The 27,928-nt window shown below is 43.6% G+C and overlaps 1 protein-coding gene and 1 long non-coding RNA gene across 5 annotated transcripts; one reads left to right on the top strand and one right to left on the bottom strand.

The window, feature by feature from the left end:
• Nucleotides 1–39: 39 nt before the first annotated feature.
• On the bottom strand, nucleotides 40–26,347 carry hmbox1b (homeobox containing 1 b). Of its 4 annotated transcripts, none has more exons than XM_079526914.1 (10): nucleotides 26,227–26,347; nucleotides 22,864–23,610; nucleotides 16,689–16,774; nucleotides 16,377–16,487; nucleotides 12,890–13,043; nucleotides 11,633–11,715; nucleotides 11,377–11,472; nucleotides 10,428–10,522; nucleotides 5,109–5,192; nucleotides 40–3,628 (listed from the first exon to the last, which is right to left on the bottom strand). In XM_079526914.1, the coding sequence occupies exons 2-10, from the start codon at nucleotides 23,601–23,603 to the stop codon at nucleotides 3,485–3,487; spliced, it is 1,593 nt and encodes a 530-aa protein (XP_079383040.1). In that variant the 5' UTR covers nucleotides 23,604–23,610; nucleotides 26,227–26,347; the 3' UTR covers nucleotides 40–3,484. The 4 variants fall into 4 exon arrangements, with proteins under 4 accessions (XP_079383040.1, XP_079383042.1, XP_079383041.1 ...); XM_079526916.1 differs by having other exon boundaries at nucleotides 10,428–10,519; XM_079526915.1 differs by having other exon boundaries at nucleotides 22,864–23,607; nucleotides 26,227–26,340.
• LOC306941444 lies at nucleotides 9,796–23,019 on the top strand. The gene is made up of 3 exons (XR_013792144.1): nucleotides 9,796–9,980; nucleotides 10,352–10,567; nucleotides 22,899–23,019. It is a non-coding gene; the product is annotated as an uncharacterized lncRNA (long non-coding RNA).
• Nucleotides 26,348–27,928: the final 1,581 nt, after the last annotated feature.

Genomic DNA, 27,928 nt, shown 5'->3' with positions numbered 1-27,928 from the left:
GTGTTCCCAGATTCAGCCTCAGGTATCAATGGGTTAACTCAAGAGAGTGTACAAATGTAATTCGCTTACATGTGTACACTCTGAATGAACACTGCGGATTTGACTGTGGAATGCTCCATTAACGTCTCTGATTTTGAAGGCAATGAGCATTTTAGATTTTAGCTATACAGTATACCGGTATAGCAACATAACGTTTTTTTAAGAGAACCGTTGGCCTCAAGTCTAAATGGATGAATACACCAACTTCCATGATACTGTGGGAGTAGGCAGCACCTCCAGTAAATCCACTCCGTACTACTCATTCCTTTCAATTCATGATGTGAATATAATATAAACTCCACTGCTTTTTAGTAGAGTGTCTGAACTACTGGCTGTTTCAGGGAGCACAATGACGGACGGTTGAAGACTACTTTATGCTTTGGTGAAAAACTGTCACCTGACACACTTCTCTTTTTTTTTCTTCCTATTTTTCTTGTTTTGCAGAAGCATAAATTAGGCTTTACACTTCAAACTCGGCCAACGGAGATCATTATTTTCAATAAGGTGCATTATCTTTCATCATTACACAGAATAGCCTGCTACCTCAGAAGCAAACAACAGGGGAGACTCTTGTTCAGTCGACAAAAAGGGATAACACACACAAAAATAGTGGAATTGATAATACAAAAATAAAAGGTGGAAATAAAACTTAAAAGGCAAGATTAACTTAACAATAAAAGTATGTTTCATTTAAAAACATAATATCGTCATTCTTTTTGCACAATACCTTAAAAAACAGAGTATAAATACAGAGTTTGTCTTTTTTTTTTGATTTTTTTTGTTTAGTTATTTTGTTATAATCTTTCAACTCTTTCTTTTTGCAACACAGATCCCAATACTGGGTCACTGCATCAGAGCGTCGTACACACTGAAGCAACAGAATTCAACTTAACCACATAAGCCCTATATTTTCTAAATCTTTCAAAATTTTGGCAAATTCTTCAAAAGATTTAGAACATTTTCACCACCACCACAACATTCCCAAAATAGGTATGCCAGGGTTAAAGTGGTTAATAGCTTCACTACAGACTAGGGACAGGGAGGTATTTCAACAAGCAGCGGGCTAATTATTTTTAAGACAGATAGTAATATAGAATTGTGTGAATTAACATCTCAAATGTTATTCACAATCGGAGATCCTGCTTAGTTTGACAAATTCAAAGTACATGAGACTTTGAATGACTTTGTCATTCTTTTTCCTATTCTTTTTCCTATTTTTACCAGGATGATTCTGCTTAATGAAATATCCCCCTAGCTTTCCAAAACCATCATTGAAGCCTACTTTATACTCCATATAGTCCTCGGTGAAAATGACAGTTCTTTTTGGCAAGCAACAGTCCTGCGATTATGGAGTATAAATGAAGCTTAAGGCAGGGGGGTTTCTTAAACTCAACCTGGGACCTCAGTGTAAGAATTGTATTCTCGTACTGGGGCCTAAGCTGCTGAAAACATTACCAGCAACAGGCACCCCATAAATTGAAGATCCTTTCTGTCTAATTAGCGTACAATATGACAGATTATCTCCGACCAAAAATGTTTTTTTGGAAACTGCCTGGGGCAAAATGCGTACAGGAAGTAAACATAAAACCTTAAGGTGTGTTTGATTCTGTTTCATGTGGTGCGTCTCTAACTTTGAGGCTGTTTTTGATTGCCATGGCAAATTAAAACAAGCTTACCCCAAGTTATTTTTCTATTCTTCCAGTAGACATTATGCCTCGTTTTATACCAGTTTGATTAAAAACAAATCCTCTGAAAGCACATTCTTTAGGCTATTATAAGAGGCAGCGTCATAGAACAAGTAGTAGTAAATAGCTTAGGAGGGGGTTCAATATAATTCTGTCTGCTATACCTATTGGTAAAGAACACAGGCCGGCTGTAGTGTCAAGCCACAAACAACGCCACACTGGATCCAAGAGGCTTCAATGAACGTGAATGGGGAAAAAAATAAATAAACTATGCCTAAAGGAGTTTGTAGAATTCCCCTTGGATACACCAGAACACCTCATTGGAAGAAAACAGGGTTCTGAGACTGGCCTGTGGCGTTCAGGTCTGCGGCTGATTTGTCTTTTGCCTCAACATGGTCTAGAAACCGGTCTAGAATCGGCCACAAATTATGAGCATCGTGATTTTACTTAAAGCATATTTTCCTATATTATTTCCATATTCTATTTTCCTTTGGCATTAACACAAGTCATTTTGTTTTAGAAAGCTTCATATCAGATAGCTTAAGTCTGAGTAATTATCACATTGACCCAAATACATTTTTAGCCTGCAGGAATTAATACAGTGTCACTGGGATGCTAAATAGAAAGCCATAATGGCTGCATTAGCCATCTGGGCTCACAGTTTAAGAGCGTAAAGTAACTTATGTGTGAGGAAAAGAAATAAAAACAAAGCTGCTATCGAATGAATACCTTACAACTCCAAATTTGTTTATAATTTTTTCAGTCAAATTGAAAGTTCACGTGGTCCTCTACACGTCCAGCATGTTTCCTGATCCTTTGGACCCTGAAACCCATCAAAACCCATTCCATGGCTTAAAAGTCTGTTTTTCTTGGTTCCAGAAAAGTTGAATTTGAAAGGGCTTCATACGACAGCAGTACAATGTGGTTTTTAAAAAAAAGTTCCAAAAAGGAATGATAGTTCTAAGGAGAGGGTGACTGAACTGGCCGATCCATCCATATGTTATAGTTCTTTGTCCCCAAGCGGGGTCTCTCCATCCATTCATTCATCCGTCCGTCCGTCCGTCCATCCATCCATCCATATGTCCATCTCTCTTCCTCTAATATATCCATCTTTCATGATCTGATGGCTGGAGGTCCTTGCTGCTATATTGATGATTTACACAATGACGGTGGGGTTGGGGTGATGGGGGTGGTAGGGTAGCACACCATGAGGGAGTGTGGTTGAGAACCGTAAGAACCATAGATTTATATACAGTATAGATTAAACTTGAGGTTGAAGTTGCGGTGAGATCGACTGAGGACTGGCTCAGACCGTCAGGCTGGAAAGGGTGAGGAGGTAAGGAGGTAAGGAGGGAGAGGAGCAGGAGGAAGAGCGTGACTAAGGAGGAAGTGGGGTAGGAGGAGGAGCGCAAGCAGACAGGAGCCACAGTTGGGGGGCACGAAGGTCGTCTACTTCTCGCCGTGGAGCATTTTCGGAGGTGAGATAGTATGAGGGCGGCTGTCAGCCATGTGGTCGAGGGTACGATTGGACAAACAGTGCAGTTGGGAGGGGCTCAGAGATGAAGGGGCCAGTCACCAGGAGTGACCGCATGAAAGAAATCAAATAGATGACCGATAAGAATTTACTAAGTATAATTTTGCCCCCCCCAGTTCCGTTACTTCTCCGTTAGTCTTCTCTCCTTCCCGTCCTCCTCTCGTACGTTCCCACTTCGCCGTCTCCTGTCTCCCGCTCTCGTCCTCCGCCCCGGTTCCTGTGCAGTTCATTCGTCCTCCAGGGACTCGATTTTGATGTCGCCGGGCAACCCTCCTGTTCTGGACAGAGCCAGGATGGTGTGATTGACGGCTGCCATCTCCACGGCCAGGGAGATGGGGTCCTGGTGTTCAACAGGCCCTGTGCCGTCATCCTGGGGCGAGAAGAGGAAGGGGAACGGAGAGACTGATCAGAGATGGTGTAGAATCTGAATGCATGGAGTAAAGAAAAACAACACTAGAGCACTTATGCTCAGACCTCTGCCACGGTATCAGCAGTTCTGTCTGAACACATTAGAAACCTTTTTTTTTTAAAGTATTGCAGGCTTGCAGTGTTATGTTTCTGCTGTAGAAATTCCCCATGGGTTTCTAACTTTATGATCTTTATATTATTATTATTATGAAATCTTTATTTATCTTAGTTGACTTATTATGTTGATGTTAGCGCTTGCATTTCGCTGCTTGTACCTAGTGCCACTATCACTAGTGACCATTAAACCTTGATTCTTGTTCAGAAGTTAACTGCATTTTTGTGACAGGCCACACCTACTGCCATGCCCCCTTTTGTTAATCAGTTCCACTACATTTTATGCAAATCTGGTCTTAACTGCTGAAGATATCCTGCTAAAACAGAGGGACAAAACACTACCGCTTTGGCGCAATGTCGTACGAAGATGTGCGAAAACAGCCAGATCTACAAGCTCACATACTGTATCACAATTTGTTTTCACCTGCATACAGCCATAGAGCTGTGGACTCTTGATTGTTCTCTTTGTCATTGGTCCCATAGTCCAGCGGTTCCCAAAGTGGGGTCCGCGGACCCCTAGGGGCAGTGGCGTGCACAGATAGACACTAGGGGGTGCTAGAGCACCCCCTGCCCTTTTGGCAATGTGCCCTTTTGAAAAAAAGGAAAAAAACGTTGTTTTCCTTTTTTTTGTACAGTGTACACTGTACAGTATGTGGACCATGGTGACATTGATCAATTCTTGATAAAAAAATTCTAATATATTATTTATGCCCCAAAATCTATAAATCTCACACTATTAAGGCAACCGCCCGGTTCCACGCGCTGCACAAGGTGCCCTTTTTTCACTTGAGCACCTGTCCCTTTAAATGTCTGTGCACGCCACTGCCTAGGGGTACGCAACGCATAGCCAGGGGGTACCCGAAATAATTCCCAGATTTTTTTAACATTAAAATTATGTTTATCTACGTGGTCATTTCTGCCAAGTTGCGCAATAAACGTATTTTTTGTGTTGTTCATTGTGTTTCTCCCATGTTTGCTTTGGGCCAATAGCTGACATGATTACTAAAACTACAACATCAGTCAACCTGTCGTGACCCCAAACAGTAACAGCAGGACGCATGCTGCAGAAACAACAAAAAGACTCAGGACACTTGCAAGGTTTCTGCGGCCGCTTCAGATGAGGGGGTACCTGGAAAAATGTCTACCCCAAAAGGGGTACCTGGTCCAAAAAAGTTTGGGAACCCCTGCCATAGTCACTTCAAATACGGTCACCTTCTTGCTTTTCTCAGTTTTCAACTAATTCAAGTAAATAATTGAGTCTCCCAGTCCAGATACATACTGTATGTATGTATGTATGTGTGCATGTTACAGTGAGTGTGGAGGTGTACCTGTGTGGGGGAGGTGGGCTCCAGCCGGTAGAAGCCAAACGGTCGATTTAGAGGTCTCTTTTCGAAGTAGGGCAGGTCACAGGCCTGGAGAGGTTTCAACAAGCATGATCAAACAGTTCATGCTCCATTTATGGCTGACCAACCAAAATTCAGAACCAATTAACTTAAATCTTGCTCATGTATATTAATAGAATAATCAAGAAGCATGTTTCTTTACTGTGTTTATCAGAAAGCATGGTGAATGGGAAATAACTGCTCAAACCTGTAAAATATACTTTGGTGTCACAAACCTTCTTTGATCGGAGAAGGTCAGCTCATATCCAACTAAACACAACTGATAATATTTAATACCTGTATTATACTTTATTGTACAATGGGTGCCACCAGTTACATCCTTTTATTTGTTTTGCCAGGTGAAATATTTTCATATGAGCTTTTTAACTGCACATAGAGCTGGGCATCACAGCATGTTGTGACTGAGCTTGTAGATCATCTATTTTCTATGCGAGACTGGAAACTAAAATCAAGTTGACAGCTAGCTCACTGCGTCTTTTTTGACCTGGTCTAAGTGAATTCCAAATATTAAAGCCAATCAAAAGAAAGAAATACAATAGATAAGTGGACAACGCTAGTAAATAAAGATGATAATCACTGGGTTATCGTTTATATTGCTCATATAAACGTCTATCTTCGTTTTCTAATGTGCAGAGCTTCAGTTTGTAAAGCAGAGAGGGAGGCATGTTGTAGGAGAATGAATAAAACAGTAGCTGGACTTGAAGGGAGCCTGGGTACTGTACTGTACTGTACTGTATGTGTATTGTGTTGATTTAGTACAAACCGAGTTTCTAAAATCAATAAAGGCCACTGATGCACCATGGAAGACATTTCTTACTCAGGCAAAAGACTGCAATGTCCACAAAATGAATTCTGCTTTGTAGTTTTAATAATCCATTCGTGAACAAACGGCTTCACCTCTCTTGGCTATGGTTTTAAAACATTCAACCCACGTCTGTCCTTTTCCTCAATTACCTGTAGTACATACCACTTACAAAGCTTATAAAGTCAGCCAATACCATGTTTTCCCAATGCAATCTTACCGGAGCAGTTACCGAAGCAGTACTGTACAGGGGGTTGACTGGCCACAGGATGACTACATATGCAATTTAAGCCTGATTTAAGCAGTTACTTGTTTCACCCCTGTCTAAAAATGTTACGTTCCTGTACTAAGTTTATCATCTGTAGCTAGCCAGAACTATCTTTAGTTTTTGGAAACTATACTGCGCCCATTCTACATCCGATGCAGGGATACCTCTATACGGAACCTCTCCTCTGAGCTAAGGGCGTGGAGTGAGGTTCCAAACGGAGCTAGGGGTGGCCCTATTGCCCAAAAGCAATAAAACAAAAGAAAACATACTAATATCATCATAATAATTATTATTATTATTATACTGAGCAAATACATTTCCGGTCGATTTGACATAATGGCTCAAGTGCGTACAGTCAAAACTGTGGGAGGAGTAGTGCGTCAAAATAAGTCACTCTATAAATAATAATAATAAAGTGTTACAATTACAATAGTCTGGTTGCCCTGTTAGGGCAGGGGGCCCTGTTAGGGCAACCACACTAATAACATAATGTATCCCTCGCAAAAAGGCTACAGACTCTGTCATGAATGCAGCTCTTTGAGTAACACAATCCTGCAGTGGGTGAGGTTTTACAATTGAGTTTTGCTCGTCTGCAACATTGACATTGACAATGACATTAAATCTTATGTTCTACTGCCAAAAGTGAGTGCTTGAAGTGCCAGTGTTTTAGTTAAAGTGTGAGCTCTCTCTCCCTCTCTCACAAAAGCCCACTGGAGGAGCTGACATCAGCCATTAATAGTTACGTCTCTGAAGTGCCTGCAAGTTTCTCTCACTCTCTCTTTCTCTGTCTGTCTGTCTGTCTGTCTGTCTGTCTGTCTGTCTCTCTCTCTTCTCTCTGCACTGAGATCTTGGTCTCATCTTTCCTACACATCCTGCCACAGATTCAACTGAAACAGGTGATCAGGCCTGACTAGTGACTACCACCGATTGTGCATAACATGATATGAAATTATATGATTTTCCTGTACAGACGGCAATCGAGTGTGTTGGAGCCAAAATGCTTTTCTGTTTCTTTTGTTTTGTTTTATTTAAAGTAATTGTTTGGCCTTGATGATGCCTTTCATGTCATTCTCATACATATTCCACTGTTACGTTCTTAGCTTACGCACGTTTCATGATAAATGCTTTTTATATATGTGATGTATTCCCATGCTTTTTTTGTTCTTGCTTAACCCATTTTGGGGGCGGGAACCCCTTTTGGTGTTAGCATTATGTTATGCTTTAGCTATTGAAAAATAGCAGATCTTTATTGAACCTTTGGCGCAATGGATCAGACAGAATAATTCAATTAAAGGTATACTAATGCCAGCAGGTGAACAAAAATTGGCCCTTTTCGCGGATGATATTCTTGTGTATCTTTCGAGCCCAACGGAGTCATTGCCTGCGCTGATGTCTGTGTTGGAAGAATATGGATCATACTCAGGCTATAAAATAAATGAACAAAAAACACAAGCTCTCAACATGTATTACAATCCCCCTCACTGTCTTCGCTCTAGGTACAAAATTCGGTGGGACAAACAATCTGTGAAATATCTAGGTATTCTATTACCGACAGATTTATCCAAATTAGAAGAGTTAAATTATGACCCTCTCAGGAGGGGTATAATGGCTGATATTGATAGATGGAATTTAATTCCATATTTAAATCTGAGTTCACGCATAGAATCTGTAAAGATGAATGTATTACCAAGGCTTTTATATTTGTTTTTGTCAGTCCCTATCTCAAAACCAGAACAGTTCTTCTCTGACTGGGATAAAGTTATATCCAGATTTATTTGGGCAGGGAAAAAACCTAGAGTGAGGCTCAAGACATTACAACTACCAAAGGAAAGAGGGGGATTGGCCCTTCCATGTTTGAGAGATTATTATAGAGCAGCTCAAATCCGACCATTGATTGGATGGTGTAAGCCAAGTTACAAATCAAGATGGAAAGATATAGAGGGTTCAATGGGAAGGGGTCTACCTATTAACATGTTGGTGGGAGACCCATCCTTGGTCAAACACTTGTCGGATCCTCAGAATGTGATGATAACAGGTTCATTGAAGGTGTGGTGTGAAATAATTAGGAGATATAAACTGAAGGACAAGATTGGAATTCTCAAATGGTTTGCATATGATTCAGACTTCAGACCTAGTACACATGACATGAGGTTTAGAGGTTGGATTGGGAATGGCCTCTCTGCATATTGTACTCTTTTAAAACAGGGTAATGTGATGAGCTTCCAGGACCTGAAAGACAAATTTAATTTACAGAATCAGGACCTTTTTAGGTACCTACAAATCAGAGACTTTATAAATAGAAGGCTATTAAGAAGAGAAGATGCAACAGGAGTAGAGATCATTAAGGTTTTCCAAAATGCGTATGCAGGCTCTACTTATCAAAAGATAGTTTCAAATGTATATGTAGTGCTTCAAAACATGAAAGGAGATAATACTCTGAATATTAAAGCAAGATGGGAAGCAGAGGGCAACCTTACTATATCAGCAGAAGAATGGGAAAGAATATGTAAACATCAGTGGAAAATGAGTAGTTCCCCCACATGGAGAGAATTCAGCTGGAAAAATGTGAGTCGTTTCTTTTGCACTCCAGCCCAGAAAAGACATTACACGTATCAGTCGGACTGTTGGAGACTCTGTGGGGAAACATTGGCAAATCATTTTCATGTGTTCTGGAGTTGCCCTTCTGTGGTTCCATTTTGGAGAAGTGTCCACAGTGTCCTGGAAGCAGTTTTTGGGGTTGACATTCCTTTTGAGTTTAAAACCATGTATCTTGCAGATCTGGAGGGACTTCAATTTGTAAAGCAGGATCAGTATCTATTGAGGGTATTGCTGGTGGCATCCAAAAAAGCCTTAACAAAAAAGTGGCTTACAAATGTAATACCAACTATAAATGAATGGATTGATTTAATCTATAGTATATTTATTATGGAGAGAATTACATTCAGCTTCAGAGGTCAAGTTGAAGTCTTCACAGATAACTGGTTTAGATGGATTGCTCATGTTTCTACCATAAGACCTGATTTTGTATAGTTTCAGTTAGACCTGTTTAACCTGTATATGCACCTGTTTGAGGTACTTATGTATTATGAATGATCATCGATCGAGAAGAGAGGCAGACATCTCCCCTTGTGTGTATTGTTCGTATATTGTCTTGTTTTGTTTTCGGTTGTATGTATTGTCAATTGTCAGTCGTTTCGTTGTCATGTATGTTTGATTAAAATTCAATAAAACGTAAATTGAAAAAAAAAAAGAAAAATAGCAGATCTACAAGCTCATAGCGCGCCACCGAGTGGCGCGCTACGAGCTTGTAGATCTGCTATTTTTCAGAAAACTGTCAGGATGTAGAAGACATTTTTAGAATCTGATCTCAGGTCAAAATGGGTTAATGTAAATCGCTCTGGATTAAGAGCGTCTGCTAAATGCCTAAATTGTAGGTGTGGCATTATTACTCACCATGGCAACCACCACAGGGGGGGTGGTTACTTATGTATACTTAGTGAGTGATGTTACCCAGGTGTGCAAGGGGACAAGCCACACAGTTTTTGACCGTGATCTTGATGCCGTGCAGGTCGGCGTTCAATGCCTTTCGTTTGAGTTTCTTGTATTATCATTTTGACTGATATGTACAATAAATGGATTGACATTATCCCACATGATACAGTTCTCTGGACATTGAATTACTCAAGCATAATGTCTAAACCCGACTCCGCCCAGTGTCTAGCTACAGGTAAAGGCTCTACAGAGTGTGTCAAGTGTGTAATAATGGCCTTAAATTATGTAGTGTTCATTTAAGTCAGATGGTGTACAAATTAACATTGAGGATTTTACTGTGGCCTGCAATGCAGTATCTATGTAACAAAGATTAAAATGTTTACACTCTTCAAACGCTACATGCCATTGTTGCGTACAAGAGGCAACAATAATGCATGTATCTAGTCAATGAAAAATGGGTGTTGCTCATGAACAGACATTCAAGTACTTGATGAATGTGTCTGGCTGTGTGAACAATGGCTGTTATACATGTAAAAATAAATAATAGTAAAATGTGCATGATGCCATACAACACCACATTCAACACCTTTTGTTTTTTGTGTTTAGGTGCAAAGTGTCACAGAGCACAGTGTCAGGAAAGCTTGCACACATGAAGGTGTGGAAACGTCAAACCAAGCCTTACCTGCTCTGAGAAGTCATTTCCATCGATGTCGTCGCTGTTTGAATGTCCTCCAGGACTCTGCACGTCGATCCCATGACTCTCTAGGATTGTGGCTTCTTAGAGGAAGAGACAGGCAGTCAGAACAACCCTGTCAACTTACAGTAAGTTTCCTGTCCTGATTATACTGTTCGTTGTGACTGGTCCACAATCTTTCTGACCTCACTTATCCATAAATGTCATTATAAATTAACTGTTTTCATATTATGCAAGTACAGCTACAGGTGTAGCACTGGATAAGTCACGACAGGGGGTTGGAATACATTTTACATTGTGCCTACTCCAGATAATACGTTCTAGTCTCTGCCCCAAGCCCATATTACCAATATTAGCCCTGCCCCAAGCCCACATTACCAATAATATTGGTGCTATTAGCTATTAGCTAATATTATTAGCCCTTCCCCAAGCCCACCTTACCAATATTAGCCCTGCCCCAAGCCCACATTACCAATGTTAGCCCTGCCCCAAGCCCACATTACCAATATTAGCCCTGCCCCAAGCCCACCGTACCAATATTAGCCCTGCCCCAAGCCCACTGTACCAATATTAGCCCTGACCCAAGCCCACATTACCAATATTAGCCCTGACCCAAGCCCACATTACCAATATTAGCCCTGCCCCAAGCCCACCTTACCAATATTAGCCCTGCCCCAAGCCCACCTTACCAATATTAGCCCTGCCCCAAGCCCACTGTACCAATATTAGCCCTGCCCCAAGCCCACCTTACCAATATTAGCCCTGCCCCAAGCCCACTGTACCAATATTAGCCCTGCCCCAAGCCCACGTTACCAATATTAGCCCTGCCCCAAGCCCACTGTACCAATATTAGCCCTGCCCCAAGCCCACTGTACCAATATTAGCACTACTCCAAGCCCACTGTACCAATATTAGCCCTGCCCCAAGCCCACCTTACCAATGTTAGCCCGTCTCTTGATCTCTTTGCGTCGGTTAGCAAACCAGTTGTAAACTTTGAGGGAGGTCACTCTCTCCAGATCAGACAGCTTCTTCCCTGCAATAGACACGTTACACAATCATCAATTGAGTGAAAAAGCACAGAGAAAATATGTTATGGACACGCAACGTGTAGGCTTGTAGATCTGCAATTTCCAAATGTTTGCCTATTTTTGGGATGCTAGGGTCCATGTGGTTAAGGGTCTCTTCTGGGTTACCTGGTTTTTGGATGACTGCATTGCATGCATTTGCGATCTCCTCTCTCTTGGCCTCATCTGGGTACTGGTTGTCATTGAAGTAGCTGTAAATATCACAAGAGAAGAAGACACAAGTTCATTCAATGTCATTTAACGCATTTTGACCTGAGATCAGATTCCAAAAATGTCTTCTACATCCTGACAGTTTTCTGAAAAAGCTATGTTTCTATGTCAGTCGTTCTTCGATTTTTCAAATCGCAGACCTACAAGCTCGTAGCACGCCACTCGGTGGCGCGCTATGAGCTTGTAGATCTGCTATTTTTCAATAGCTAAAGCATAACATAATGCTAACACCAAAAGGGGTTCCCGCCCAAAATGGGTTAACAACATGGGGACAACATCAACAAATTAAGAGTTGTGGTAATTTAAACTGTGGTACTGTGGACTTTACTTTGGACAGGCCAACTCGCCTTTCACTCTATTTTTGGGAGATTTGAGTGACATTAATGTCACAAAGCATTGTGAAGACTGTGAAGGATAGGGACCCGAGGCAACAGTGCACTTGCATACAGTTGTTTGACAACAAACTAGTTTAACATCCAAACCGAGTTCTACATGAACAATGGTGGCTCTATTTTTCACCTATACAGTAAACAAAAACGGTTTCTGATAACATATTAGTAGAAATGTTTTGCTTATTATTTATTTATTTTCAATGTCTAGTTTAAAAGTTCTATAATATTCACAAGTTGGTGTGGGTACGTGCCGTGCATGGGTTCTATAGCCTATTGTCGTGCCAGGAGTGAAGTTAATGATAATTGTGTCTTTTATAATGTGACGAGCCCGTCCTTACACATCGTGGTTTTGTTTCTTTTGTTAAATGTGGGAATGTAACGGTAAGTAAATTAGACTTAGGCAATACGGTTCCACCGTGAGTTTAGTTTTTTAACGTTTTTAACCAATGAAGGTAAAATGTGTTTTATATTGTAACGCTTACTCATTACATCTGTACACAAGAGAACAATTCGCTTTTCTTTCTTTCTTTTACTGAATCACTCTCTTTTGTGTGTGGGTTTGAAGGCACACATCTCATCATGTGACTCCAGTGGAGTCAACACCCGTAAAACACACAGTATGTTGAAGATGGTTTTGTTGCTTTTATTGTTGAGCTGCCATTCAGTGTAAACTTTACTCAATTCCTCATGGAAGTGAGAGAGACGATGACTCCCCCCCTGTGCCTCTTCTGTGACCCCTCCCCTGGCATCCATTGTTCCTCACCTCTCCATCACGGCGAGGCACTCTTTCCTCCAGGTGAACCGGCTTCCTCTCCGCAGGCGGAAGGTTCCAGGGGCAGTGGTGATGGGGGGTGGGGTTTGCCTCCACTCCATTTCCTCAAGAGCCAATGGCGCGGGTCGCATGTTTAGGGTGGCACCTAGGACCGGAAGTAACAGCATTTTGAAGATTCAAGCATTTACTGTTGCATTCAGGACATGTCTTAGGGCAGATGTTGACTTAACGATAATGAGCCATGAAACGTGCACGTAGTTCATATTTTGTTGTTTCGTTGGAAACGGTTTATATCTAATCAGATATGTTCTGATTAGATATGTCTAAATCAACCTCCAGTTATGAAGGTTAATTAAAACATCAGGATCGAAAAAAACAGAGGTGACCGAACATGACCCGAGTTATACTTAGATGTGTGCGAGTGTCACGCACCACAAATAGCCAATCTCACTCTCAAAGTAGCCACGAGCTCACAACAACTCGTCACGGTTTGTGAACTTGTAGATCGGCTATTTTCGTTACGCGACACCCAACGGGCAACTAAGTATAAATCAGGCCTAACTGGATCAAGCTTGTTTTGGTAGAGTTTTGTGAGGCTGGTGTGAACGGGGCATCAGTTTCTCCGCAGCAGCGGTGATGTAGTCTTGTAAGGGGACTTGGATAGGGATTAGAGGGCTGGGCACAGTCTGGCCATAAATAGCATAGAGCTGACGATACTTGGCAGAGGTCCACCCAGAAACATGCCGCAGAGGACAGAGAGAGAGATGTTGGCTATCTGGTTATAAGCCTGTCATAAACCACAGACAGAAAGAGAAGTTCACTTTTCATCCATGTACAGCAAGGTACAGTATACATTCAACATTAACCCATTTTGGGCGGGAACCCCTTTTGGTGTTAGCATCATGTCATGCTTTAGCTATTGAAAAATAGCAGATCTACAAGCATAGCGCGCCACTTGGTGGCGCGCTACGAGCTTGTAGGTCTGCTATTTTTGAAAAATCGAAGAAAACTGTCAGGATATAAAGACATTTTTAGAATCTGATCTCAGGTCAAAATGGGTTAACCCATTCAGGCCTGACGTAGGAAAAAAAAAAAAAAAAGTTTTCTAAATCATGACAATTTTCGGAAAGATTTGAGGCACATTTTAACGATTTTTCAAAAATAGCAGATCTACAAGTTCATAGCGCGCCACTCGGTGGCGCGCTATGAGCTTGTAGATCTGCTGTTTTTCAATAGCTAAATTATAACAATGTTTAAAACACCAAAAGGGGTTCCCGCCCCAAAATGGGTTAATGGTTAATGTGGTTAAACGCTAACGTGACATGGATGCGTTCCAGGTCTCAATGGGTTAAAGGACCACCATACCGGCGGGCTGTCATGTTTAGCCCACTGACTGCAACTCACCACATACGGGGGGGCCATTTGACAAAGCATGCTGTGGTTTGATTAAATTCCAGTGAAGCCATTAGATTCCATTCATTTTAGTATGGATATTAACCCATTTTGACCTGAGATCAGATTCTAAAAATGTCTTCTACATCCTGACAGTCGTTCTTCGATTTTTCAAAAAATAGCAGACCTACAAGCTCGTAGATCTGCTGTGGTGGTGTCTCCACCTTGTGGAGACACCACCACAGCAGATAGCAGACCTATGAGCTTGTAGATCTGCTGTTTTTGTAGATCTGCTGTTTTTCAATAGCTAAAGCATAACATAATGCTAACAGCAAAAGGGTTTCCCGCCCAAAATGGGTTAAACTTGCAGAGACTTGAAACTTGCTTGAGATAGGTGATCCAAAAGTGACCGTATCATTGTATTTTAAATTAGTTGAAAGTGCAGATTGATTTGGAGAAAAGACTGATTGATTAGCGAACACACCTATGACCGCCTCACACAAGCCCCTCTGAATACAAAAGCTATTTCCACTCTTCGATAAAAACAAAACATAATCCCTAATTAAGAATAATCGGTTGAGTAAAACACACTGAAATCATGCAATTTATGGTACTTCCTCTTCTATGCTCAGTCTATGAAATGAGAGTTCTTCATAAGGGTCAATCCCAGCACAGCTGTTAAGGGTGAATTATAATTAGTTGTGCGCACGCCGAAAATAGCAGATTGGGCTATTTTCGGTACGTGACACCCTTAGGCCCAAACTGCACCAATGCAACTCCTTGCAACTCCTTGCAACAAAACAGTTTTCAGGACATGTCACACCATTGCACTTCCTTGCAACTGCCATTGGGGATAATGGTTTCATGCAACTACATGCAACCGTTTTGGTTGCAAGGAGTTGCCTGGCGAATCATTGGTGCGGTTTGGGCCTTACACAACTAAATATAACCCAGACTTTAGGCCAAAGATGGCAGCCCTAGGGGAAGGGGTGCATGTGTGTTGTTTAACCCAGACTTTAGGCCAAAGATGGCAGCCCTAGGGGAAGGGGTGCATGTGTGTTGTTTAACCCAGACTTTAGGCCAAAGATGGCAGCCCTAGGGGAAGGGGTGCATGTGTGTTGTTTAACCCAGACTTTAGGCCAAAGATGGCAGCCCAAGGGGAAGGGGTGCATGTGTGTTGTTTAACCCAGACTTTAGGCCAAAGATGGCAGCCCTAGGGGAAGGGGTGCATGTGTGTTGTTTAACCCAGACTTTAGGCCAAAGATGGCAGCCCTAGGGGAAGGGGTGCATGTGTGTTGTTTAACCCAGACTTTAGGCCAAAGATGGCAGCCCTAGGGGAAGGGGTGCATGTGTGTTGTTTAACCCAGACTTTAGGCCAAAGATGGCAGCCCTAGGGGAAGGGGTGCATGTGTGTTGTTTAACCCAGACTTTAGGCCAAAGATGGCAGCCCAAGGGGAAGGGGTGCGTGTGTGTTGTTTAACCCAGACTTTAGGCCAAAAACGGCAGCCCTAGGGGAAGGGGTGCATGTGTGTTGTTTAACCCAGACTTTAGGCCAAAGATGGCAGCCCAAGGGGAAGGGGTGCATGTGTGTTGTTTAACCCAGACTTTAGGCCAAAGATGGCAGCCCTAGGGGAAGGGGTGCATGTGTGTTGTTTAACCCAGACTTTAGGCCAAAGATGGCAGCCCTAGGGGAAGGGGTGCATGTGTGTTGTTTAACCCAGACTTTAGGCCAAAGATGGCAGCCCTAGGGGAAGGGGTGCATGTGTGTTGTTTAACCCAGACTTTAGGCCAAAGATGGCAGCCCTAGGGGAAGGGGTGCATGTGTGTTGTTTAACCCAGACTTTAGGCCAAAGATGGCAGCCCTAGGGGAAGGGGTGCATGTGTGTTGTTTAACCCAGACTTTAGGCCAAAGATGGCAGCCCTAGGGGAAGGGGTGCATGTGTGTTGTTTAACCCAGACTTTAGGCCAAAGATGGCAGCCCTAGGGGAAGGGGTGCGTGTGTGTTGTTTAACCCAGACTTTAGGCCAAAAACGGCAGCCCTAGGGGAAGGGGTGCATGTGTGGTGTTTGGCATCCGTGTGTTGTACCTGGGGTGGTTTTCTCCAGCGTGTACCAGCGGTAGAAGGCCCTCTTCTTCTGTTCGCTCAGGTCGGAGCCATGCTGGAGCAGCCAATGAGAGATCCTGCTCTGGCTAATAGCTGAAATGACAACCAAGAGATTAATAACATCTTTGCCCAACACGTTTCAAAGACAAACTATTGGCAGGAACACTGGTCTGCTGTGGTTTATATGTACTGTACACGAGCGAACAAAGTTGAGGTGGTAATGTGAGAGAACGGTTCAATTAAAGAGTGACAGCTGTGCGTGCGTGCGTGCGTGCGTGCGTGTGTGTCACTAACCAGTGACTTGTGCCACCACTGCTTGAGAGATCCTCCTGTTCCCCAGAAAGGCTTTGATTTCCTCCTTCACCATACTGCTGTCCCTCCTGCAAAAACACCAGCATTCATTATGGGGTTTGCACATTTGTTTGATTTTTTTTTAAAAACTTCACAGTTTTGTTTATTCAAGATTTCAGGGTATACAGTAAATCAAATAATGACAATATATGTGACACACCCATACGGAACATATCAAAGAGATAACATGTACATATATAAATGTTGTGACCACCATATGCAAAATATTGTGGTAGCATAAAATAAACATTTGATAGTACCGTGGACAGTGAGATAGCAGAGAGCGAGACAGAAAGAAGGGCTTTAACATGTGACACGGGTTTCAAGACAGATTCTAACTGGGTTACGTGACATCGCTAATATGTGGTAATCGAGCTTTAAATAATAGAGTAATCGAGTTTTAAATAAACTTTTTCCCTTCTGTTATGGATTATTGGTTTATACCCAGTTCCAATCGGACATAGTTATCTTACTTAATAACTTACACTTAATTTGGTGGAGCTTTAATAAATACTTTCATAAACACATAAACATACAGGGATGTGTGTCTGCATAAAGACTATCTTGTATCTGGCCTTAATCCAAAGTGCCTGGGTGTATGGAGGACTGTGGCTGTCTGTTATAAGTCATGCGCTGTCCTCTTGCACTGAATCTGTGATTGATTCTGTAGCTTGGACCCCAAAACTATCTGGGCTAGAGTCCCAGTTGTTGTACCACCAGTTTCATGGGGGTCAATTCCCCCTGATATTGTAGGTTTGAGCCGCCTCATATCTTTATTTCTCTTTAATTTGTTAAATGTTTATGCATTATATGATTGGATTGGATCCACAAACAGTCAGCAGTCCACACTGTGATTAGCCAGTGGTCAGATCGGATTTGTGTATACACTGACACCACGCTAGACAGGAACGCCCAAAAACGATCACATCCGGTTTTAGCCTGGGGTAAGAATTTTCTATGGCTGCCAATGCAACTTGGTCCAATCCTTAATCACATACGGACAAACATCTATGCCGATGCTATCTAACTTGCGGAGGTAGCGTGCCTTGTCCACGGGCAACAGATCTTTCAACGTATGGCATTGCAAATACGTTTGATAATCGCTACTCTGCTCAATATTGTTTTGAAAATGCCGCAAATTGCATTGCAGTGAACGAGCGGAAATCACAACTTCCCCAGGGGGTGGGCGGAGTCACAGTTTGAGGCACTGATTACGCGCCGTGGTGTCAGTCTATTCAGACATCGTTGACCTACAGTATCTGCATTACGCTCTGTCGTGCAACAGTGTCGCTCGCTGGCAATGTGACCTGTTGTGTTGTGAGTTACTCTTCGCGAGCAACATCATTAATTTCCAAGTATAAATCAGGCAGATTTGAATTGCATTCCAAAGCACCTGGAAATGTGGTTCAAATCTGATTGGCAAAACCTTGAATGACTGGAATGCCAGGCTAGGAATCTAATGATTCCAATCTGAATAGGCCTGAGGCCAAAAATCGGATTTGGGATGCCAGTCTGAACATGGCCTCAACCTAATACAGCAATCGGAAATGCTGTGTGGACTAGTAGAGTGCATTACATATTCAGTATAGACTGATCCTGCAGGGATGGCACTGCCCCCTGATCTCTGTAGAGTTGTCATGCTCAAAGCACAAAGCCACATGCAATCCACAGCATCTATTGAAATTTAAACAATTGTATCCCCGACATGTGCAGTGGAACGGCAAATGCACCAAAGTCATAAGCTCTCTCTCTCTCTTCTCATTGGCAAATCTCTGAGATGAAAATGCGTCACAGCTCTTGACATCCAGCATCAATATCCTCCACACCAGCCTCCGAGACACGGCTAAAATTAGACCCTCAAAAAACGCTGCTTGTATCGACACCACTAAATCAATGTAGCACAAGCTGCTGTACAAGACCGGGGGGAGAGATAGAGAGAGAGAGAGAAGTGGAGGAGAAGAAAGAAGGAAGAAGAGGTGAAAGGAGGGGGAGGAGGGGAGCGTGGTGGGTGGGTGCCAACCAAAAAAGCTAACCCCTGCAGAGAGGGAGATGTGTGCTTTCAAAAGAGACGGGATCAGAGGGACATCGTGGGATAGCTGACAAGCAGCGACTGTGTGGTTCCACCCCCTCCTCCCACCTGCCCACACACACACACACACACACACACACACACACACACACACACACACACACACACACACACACACACACACACACACACACACACACACACACACACACACACACACACACACACACACACACACACACACACAGCCCTGGAAAGAGAGATGTTTGAGAGCCCGGCCTGCGTGGCAGACCAGGGCTGCTGAACACTACTTAACTTCTCTGCCTTTCTAAAAAGGACACGCAATATAGACAGTGCATGGTGAGAGCAGATGAGCAGATGAGCCAGCTATAGTACAAGGCTGAAGATAGATTTCTGAGCTATAAATGCCCCCTCTTGTTCCCACTGTACGTATGTCCCGCTCCAGGGGCAGCTGACTGAAAGTATAGGCATGCACACAACCATAATATTTCCTTTCAAATGTGTTGTTCATTATCCACTTAAGTCCTGTATACTTGTCATATGACAAACACCAGAAATAGCCCATCAAGCTCACGGCACGATAGTAAAGCCTTGCCAAGCCATGAGGCCCATAGGGCCCTATCTCCTGTTTCTGTAGTGTGAGGGGACATGATGTACAAGTACACCCCCTGGACATGATGTACAAGTACACCCCCTGGACATGATGTACAAGTACACCCCCTGGACATGATGTACAAGTACACCCCCTGGACATGATGTACAAGTACACCCCCTGGACATGATGTACAAGTACACCCCCTGGACATGACGCTAGTATGTCGCAGGGACTTACCCCAATCCGGCCCTTGATGATGAGTGCCAAGCAGGGAGGCATTGGGTCCCAGTCTTTGGTATGACCTTAGAGTATATATGAATAGAGACGGCACCCGGAGGAAACCCTGAGGCGCAATGGACATAGTGGCCGAATTTGGTATTTCAGCGATGGGCCAAGAACATGAACACGCTGGTCCGTTGACTATCATTGCGCACGTTCATGATGACACGTGAACGCGGTTTCAGTGCAATGGCAGCGCGTTCATGTCTTTGGCCCAATCAATCCCAGAATGCACTCTGTTCCTAACCGGAAGGAGGAGTGAAATCGCCTCATGCGCTTCTGAGCAACTTAATGCAAGTGGATGGAAGGAGAACTCGGGTGCCGTCTCTATTCATATATACTCTAAGGGTATGACCCAGCCGGAGATCAAACTCTGACCCCCCAATCCCAGGGCGTACACTCTAGTCTAATAACCACGAGGCCACTGAGCTGTTTTCACGTCACGACTCACGATGGAACGCATAAAATAATACAATTATTAATACCTGGGGGACCCAAAATAGGAATGTTGGTATATTCAAATACATTTTGGAACCCAGAAATAGATATTGAACATAGACTATATTTTGGTCACTGAAACTACACGGTCTGCCATGCAATAATAACCATACAAATTTGACCATTTTCAAAGATAAGAGCACTGTACCGATAAATATATGGCCTAAGTAGGCATTTGTAGCATGTGGTAGGGAATGTGATGAGTTATAATGTAATAGAATGTAATGTAGTCAATGGTAATCATGTGATTCTGAACTCTTCTTTCTTTCCCTGTGTGTGTGTGTGTGTGTGTGTGTGTGTGTGTGTGTGTGTGTGTGTGTGTGTGTGTGTGTGTGTGTGTGTGTGTGTGTGTGTGTGTGTGTGTGTGTGTGTGTGTGTGTGTGTGTGTGTGTGTGTGTGTGTGTGTGTGTGTGTGTGTGTGTGTGTGTGTGTGTGTGTGTGTGTGTGTGTGTGTGCACTCGCGCTTCTGGAACCCTATAGACATACGCCTGGTCGTTCAGGGTTAGACTGGTAGAATGACAAGGACACGATTCAATTAAGAGGAGAGTAGGATAGAAGGCCATCAGTAGCCAGAGGTTCCTGAGGACCATGGTTGGGATTATTGTTCCTCCATCCAGGGGCGAATAGTTCTTATAACTGTCAGGGGTCTCTCCTTATAGCTGAGTGGGTGATGAAGCCACCATATTAACATTTGAAATAGGCTACCTGTTCTGTGAACAGGGAACGGGCAATGTGCACCCCCCCCCAGTGGCCCCAGCCCCCACCACCCCCGTAAGGTGTGAGTCGTGTGACTACGTGATAAAACCCCAGTCATGGGGGAGGGAGGGTTAGCTCAGGGGTGCTATTTTGTGTTCCTATTTTCTTCAGGGGTGCTCCAGCTACCAGGCACCCCCGCAGTCGTCGCCGCTGCCTCCATCTCAGACATTTGATTTGTAAACATTCTCATCAAACATACACCCCCAAAAGCCATGGGCAGAAACAGGTGTGTGACGTCATAGTTTATCTGAAGGTGGGGGTGGGATGAGCGTGGGGAGGGGATTTGCGTGCATTCGCATAATAATGCATCGCGGACATCCAAGCGGAAAAAATAAACAAAAACAGCCAGTCAAAGTGGGGGGGATCACAGGGGACATCACAGATCTGTGAGAGTGGGGTTGTCGCGTCGTACTCACTGTATATGGGTGTGACGCATGGGCAGAAATCCCATTTAGAGTCCGATCACTTTCCATTTCAATAGATCGAACAAAGACGCAAAAGGCTATTTGCAAGTGTTAATCTTAAACTCTTTTTCAGAGCGAAGTAGATTTTTTTTGTGTGCCAGATTACTGATCCACTCAGAAAGTCCTTTTTGTGAGTGAATAATTATCACCTGACCATGGCACAAATTATGTCATGATTTGATGTTACAGTATAATAATGAAGTGAACATTATAATAATAATGTAGACCTGATTAATCCCAAAGGGAAATTCAGTTTCAACTTCACCCAGCTGATGGCTGTTCTCACTGAGCAGACAGTCATAATTTAGCGGGGAGCAGTTAGAAGTTACGTGTCGGGAATCAAACCTGGGCCCATCTGTTTACCATACCCATTCAACTATGGTCGGCCAAACATATTAAGAATAAAGATGGAGAACAGACTTCAAAATAACACCCGTGTGAAGTGAGGGGCGCTCTTATCTAGGGGTGGGTCCCGAACCTCGGGACCAAGCATCTACCGAACCGAACGTGATAACATGATAAGAGTCTTATCATCATACATCATCTCATTCTGGCCAATCACAACTTGCGTCCACACTTTTGTCTTCAATGTTTGTGTTACAGTTTTTGTTGAGTGGTGTAAACCACTCCTACAACTGGCTTTTTGAGTGGTGTAAACCACTCCTATAACTGGCTTTGTTAGTTTACGTGTCTGTCCGTTTACGTGTCTGTCCGTACCAAAAAAATCACACCCGTGTGAACTGAGTGGTGTAAGGTCGTATATAGCCTGTCTGACGTAATGAAATCATGTCTGACGTAATGAAATCACACCCGGGTGAACAGGGTGAACATAGCAACCATGCTAATTTTTTCTGCACAGACTAACAAAGCCAGTTGTAGGAGTGGTTTACACCACTCAAAAATCATGTCTGACGTAATGAAATCACACCCGGGTGAACAGGGTGAACATAGCAACCATGCTCATTTTTTCTGCACTAACAAAGCCAGTTGTAGGAGTGGTTTACACCACTCAAAAATGAGCATGGTTGCTATGGTCATCCATCATTGTTAGTTTACGTGTCTGTTCGTACCGAAAAATGAGCATGGTTGCTATGGTCACCCAGTTCACACAGGTGTGATTTCATTACGTCAGGCATTACGTCAGATCACAGCTGATCAGGCTATATAATACCTTACACCACTCAGTTCACACAGGTGTGATTTTTTTTACACAAACACTCAAAACTAGTCATAGGTGGTGGTAGCAAAACAATGTTTGTGTTTACACAAACCCTCATAGCTGGCTAGCGCCCCTCAAAAACAAACAACACAGGATAGACCCAATCTTATGCCTGATAGTTGCAACAAGATGCACAACCAAGTATAAAGCGAGCACAAACGTGACTGAAAAGGTCTTCGAAGCTTCCCAAATGATAAAAACTATTTGACCCTAACCTTGACCTTAGCTATAGTGTATTTTTCAGTACTATTACTGACCTCATGAGTTCCTCCACCTTATCGTCTATATCCAGATCCTCATCAGTGGCTTCGAACCCAAAGGCGCGTGCGGCCGCCGCGCTGTTCACCGGGTACCGCGGCGGGGACAGCTTCCCATTGGGCGTGGCCGCCAGGCTGTCGCGGCCATTCTGCGCCAGGGCCGCCAGCGACACAGGCGAGGGCAGGATGGCCAAGGGCGGGGGAGGGCCCGGCGGAGGGGAGTTGTTGTAGATGTTGCTGGGTGACGGCGAGAGCCCCCTGCCTCCGCCTCCGCGGAACTGCGTCTGCGTGGCGGTGGACACTTTGGCGGTCAGGGCGCAGGAAGAAGAGGAGCTGGCGGTGGCGGTGGCAGAGCGGCTGGCGGTGCCGTTGGTGCTCTCGCTCCCGTTGCAGGCGGTGACCGAGGAGGATGAGGAGGTGGCGACGAGCGCTGAGGCAGTGGTGTTGCTGTTGAACGACGCGGCCGCGGCCACGGCCACGGCGTTGGAGGCGGAGCTGTGGTTGTTGTTGTTGTTGCAGCTGTTGGCCCCGCCTCCTCCTCCTCCTCCCCCGTAGGAGGACGAGGAGGAGGAGGAGGAGGAGGTGCGGCGGCCGAACTTGTCGCCGTGCTCCCTGTCCAGTCGGTCCAGCGTGTCGAGCGCGTGCAGGATCTCTTGCTTGGTCATGCCGGTGCGACGCAGCCGCTGCAGCAGGTCGATCTGCTCGATGGTGAAGCGCGGCTCCTCGCTGAACTCAGACATCCTGCTGCTGGACGGGAGGCGAGATGGGATGGAACGAGGTGAGACGGGACGGGACAGGACGGGGAGGAGAGGAGAGGAGAGGAGACAGGACGGGGAGGAGAGGAGACAAAGAGGGAGTGAGAGCAGGAAAAGCAGGCGTGAGTTCAGAAGAGGGAGGGGAGGGAGAGAGGAAGAAAGTGTGGGATGCACAGGGGGGGTGGAAGGAGAGAGAAAGTGGAAGCAAATGGGAGGTGCAAAGAGGAGGGCAGGAGTGATCGGCGGGATGGGGAAGATGGACAGAGTGATGAGGAGGAGGGACGGAGGAGGCACAAGGGGAGGAGGAAATTGGAGAAAGGAGGAAAGAGAGTGATTGAGAAGGCAGGAAGAAAGTGTGTTGGGATGCAGATGTTGCAAGCGAGGGTAAAAGAGACAGAGAGACAGAGGAGTGAGCGTGCGTGCATGCGCACGTGTGTTTGTGGGAGGGGGGGGGGGGGAGGAGAGGGGGGTGTGTGGGAAAGAAATGACAAGATGAAAATAAAGAGCAGCAGATGAGAGAGGACGACAGAAGCCAGACGTGGTGAAGAAGTGTGAAAGCGAAAGGGAACGGGGAGCGAGGATGGGGGGGGGGGGGAGCAGGGAGAGAGGGAATATAAAAATCAGCTATTTTTGGGAGCCGGCAGGCAACACACGCAGAGTGCCAAGAGTCACCTTGACAGCTGATGCTATCTTAGCATTCTGACTGCTGTTCTTTGAGAGCCACAACATCTCCTCTCTCCTTTAAGCACCACCCACGCTGTATGTTTTTCACAAGCACTTTGCTGCGCTCAAAATCAATGCCACTGAAATCAGACTGCGGCAGATTTGCCATCTTCTGTACCTACTGGGCTCATTCCGGTAATGTTACATGGTTTAAAAGGGTTCAATACCCCACCCCTCCCCTCCCACACACACACACAAACACACACACACACACACACACACACACACACACACACACACACACACTCTATCTCTTCTACAGATGTACTTAGCTATTATGCCTCAGGAGCTGCATGCACACCCTTTAATATGAACTGGTAGACAAGTGATATGACTACTAAGCCTGGACTAATATGGTTATAATGAATATGTAGCCTTACAGCTACAGCTAAACTAGAGCATGGATGAAGTTTGATTTTGCTATGTTTTATGTCTAAACCCTCTGGCAGTATGAAATGCATAAAAGAACATTCACTACTAAAGTTCCCCTTGCCTCGAGATCATCCTTATAAGTACATAGTTAGGAATACCCAATTCTTACAGAACACCTATATTTTAGCACTGGCTGGCAGTGAATCTTTTTCAAGCACAATTCCATTGGAAAATTGTTGCACCTCAAAACTAAGCATTAATCAACCTACAATGCAGGAATGGAGGTAAACTATACTATAGAATGCATAATTATACTGTCCTGACTGCAGCCAATTTCTTGTTTTGTTTTATGTGCAGCATGCAGGCAAATACCATCCATTGTAAGAAATCATTACACATACAGTTAAACTAGCTGGTCAACGATTTACTCTGTTAACTATTCGATTTGCTCTGTTAACTATTCACTACAGTACAAGTGAATGGTGACTGAGGCAAGTGCTGTTATTAAAACACATGCAGGGCTATATGAAGGAGTGACAAGTTATAGCCTTTGCAGGCATATAAGTTTAAACTTATATGTTTAAATGTTACCATGTTGTGAACTTGAGAAGTAGTAATAACGTATTTATTACGAATACATACATTCCGTTTTTTGGGTGGGAGAAAAGGGGCGGGGTCCTACCTACCGATGGAATGGCACATACAGTAGCGTTATCCAGACCTCGAGCAATACGCCCACTCTTCTATTGCGATACTTTAAACAACCCCACATGCTTGACTTCAACACTGAGAAAATATTTGCATTATTGCTGTTTGACTGTTGACGTGTATAGCAAGTTACTCTTACAAGCTGCAAATGAATGCAACAAAAATACGGCTAAATGCATGCACTCTTTGTGCACATTGCACAACAGTTTCACCAATTTTCTCAAACGGGCTTAAATATACTTATAGTCTTCTGCAAAACACCAAACTGTCCGAGCAGGTTTCTCCACAACTATCTATGCGATCATCTAATGTATCAGACAGTGTTAATATATAAGTTATATAAGGGGCCTATACAGGGCAGCATAACAGCTGGCCAGCGTTATGCACTGTAGCTCAATGGTTATAAAGCATAAGTAAGCCATGCAATTGGCACTGCCAGCCTTTCACGCCCTTTGCCCAAAAAGCTAACACGAGCTAATGTTCACTATCAAAGACGACGTGTGGCGTTTAAGTTTGCAAATCAAAGAGCTTCTTTTTCCATTGCAGCTTTGGCACAGAAAATGTTGGTTTTAATGCATTTATTGCAGCGCCGCAGTGGGGTCTATCTATCGATCAGCATCACTGACACGTTAGCAACTCAACATTAGCCAATTATATGATCCATAGTCCCTGATTATTAGCATGGCATGCTAGCCCTGCCAACATTGTTAGTAGCTGATGTTAGCCATCGTCGCTAGCCAGTCAAATGTTAGTTATTAATAACATCACATTCACGGTCGCACAGAGCAAGAATAAGATGACTTACCTCGGTTCAAATCGTCCCCTTATTAAACCATTTAAATTTGGAAATCTAACAGAGACCTATTGTGTTTTGCTGCAGTCGAACAATGGAGCAATTTTTACAATTGTGCCCCTGTCGACCCTTTTGTGAGGAATTCTAATCAGAGGCGAATTATTTGCCTCTCTGCTTTGTCTGTCTGACAACAGCCATATTGACAACTAACACCTCCGACTAGGTCTGAGGGAACTGTAGTTTGGCTTCGACAAAGGCCGCTGCCGGGCGCAGATCTTTTTACACTAAAAACTACATGTCCCTGACACTACAGCGGAGCTCCGAGCGGATGGCTCACTGATCTACAGTTGTAGTCGCAGGCGGCGCTGCGGTTTGTGATGTGACCACAGCGGGTCACTGTTCTCCACGTTGGGTACTGGATGGTCAATTTTACTGGTTTGTGTGTGTGCAGTACAGTACACTACAGTATATATTCTGCACACAGCCATACCTGATTGATTGATTGATTGATTGATAAATTGATACACATGTAAATCATTGCATAGGCCTACCTGTAAAATGCATAGAATAATAACTATAAAGTATACATTAATTCTAATGTTGGTCCTCATAAAAAAAATCTAAGCGGTATGGCAACAGTAAAAACAGACCAAAATGTTAACACTTTGATTGCTACAGAATCTACCCAGGCCTATTCTGATGTTGCTACCGTTTAACATTGCACGAACGCCTTGTTCGGGGGCCCACAGCAAAATGTTCTCTTATAGCGAGAATCACATGCATACATCAAAAGAAAGCTGAACTTGTCCACTTCAATTTAAAAAATACATTCTGATTTTACCATGTTCCATTCTGGAGATATTGACCTTTTTGCAACACCTGCTTTTGCCTGGAAGTGGTTCTCTTGAACAGCGAGCAGAGTTATGGATGGTTTAAAGTCAGAGACATTGACAGGCAGATATATAAATAAACACAATAAATATGCTATACATCCTATACACCGAATGAAAGCCCTGAATGTGTACTTTTACGAGGAAAAGAGTAAACATTGATCCCATGTACAGTTTGTCATAAATTGGTTACTGAATGCACCTTGCGCCCACCAGATATAACTGCAGAGAAGACATGGACCCGAACTCAAGATTCACAAAATAAGGCCTATTGCGACATATAAATACTATATACCGTATGAAACAGAAGACTCTCTGCTTTCATAAGAAAAAAACTTCTACTGTAGTAATAATAAAAATCACACCCCTGTGAAGTGAGTGGTGCAACTCTGTCCCATATTCTGTTCTCTGCTTATTCAATACAGCTCGCTATATACGGACTGAGGCAGAAAGTCATGTAAACCTTTTATTTACAGTTTGGTCTGTAAACTTCTACTGTAATAATAAAAATCACACCCCTGTGAAGTGAGCGGTGCAACTGTTCTGTACTTATTCACTACAGCTCGCTATATAGTATATACGGACTGAGACAGAAAGTCATGTAAACCTTTTATTTACAGTTTGGTCTGTAAACTTCTACTGTAATAATAAAAATCACACCCCTGTGAAGTGAGCGGTGCAACTGTTCTCTACAGTTGCGCGGTGCAACAGTTAAATCCTTTAAAGTTTTCCAAGTTCACTGGAGTTTACGGTTCAGTATTTAATTGGGTAATTATAAGGTCAGAGCAGGTGACAAAATCAAGGTCGGTGTCAACTTTATGGAG

The sequence above is a fragment of the Electrona antarctica genome (assembly GCF_951216825.1).
Source record: "Electrona antarctica genome assembly, chromosome: 17".
Lineage (NCBI taxonomy): Eukaryota > Metazoa > Chordata > Actinopteri > Myctophiformes > Myctophidae > Electrona > Electrona antarctica.
The sequence above is the reverse complement of the archived record's forward strand: the minus strand, read 5'-3'. Positions and strand labels throughout refer to the sequence as shown.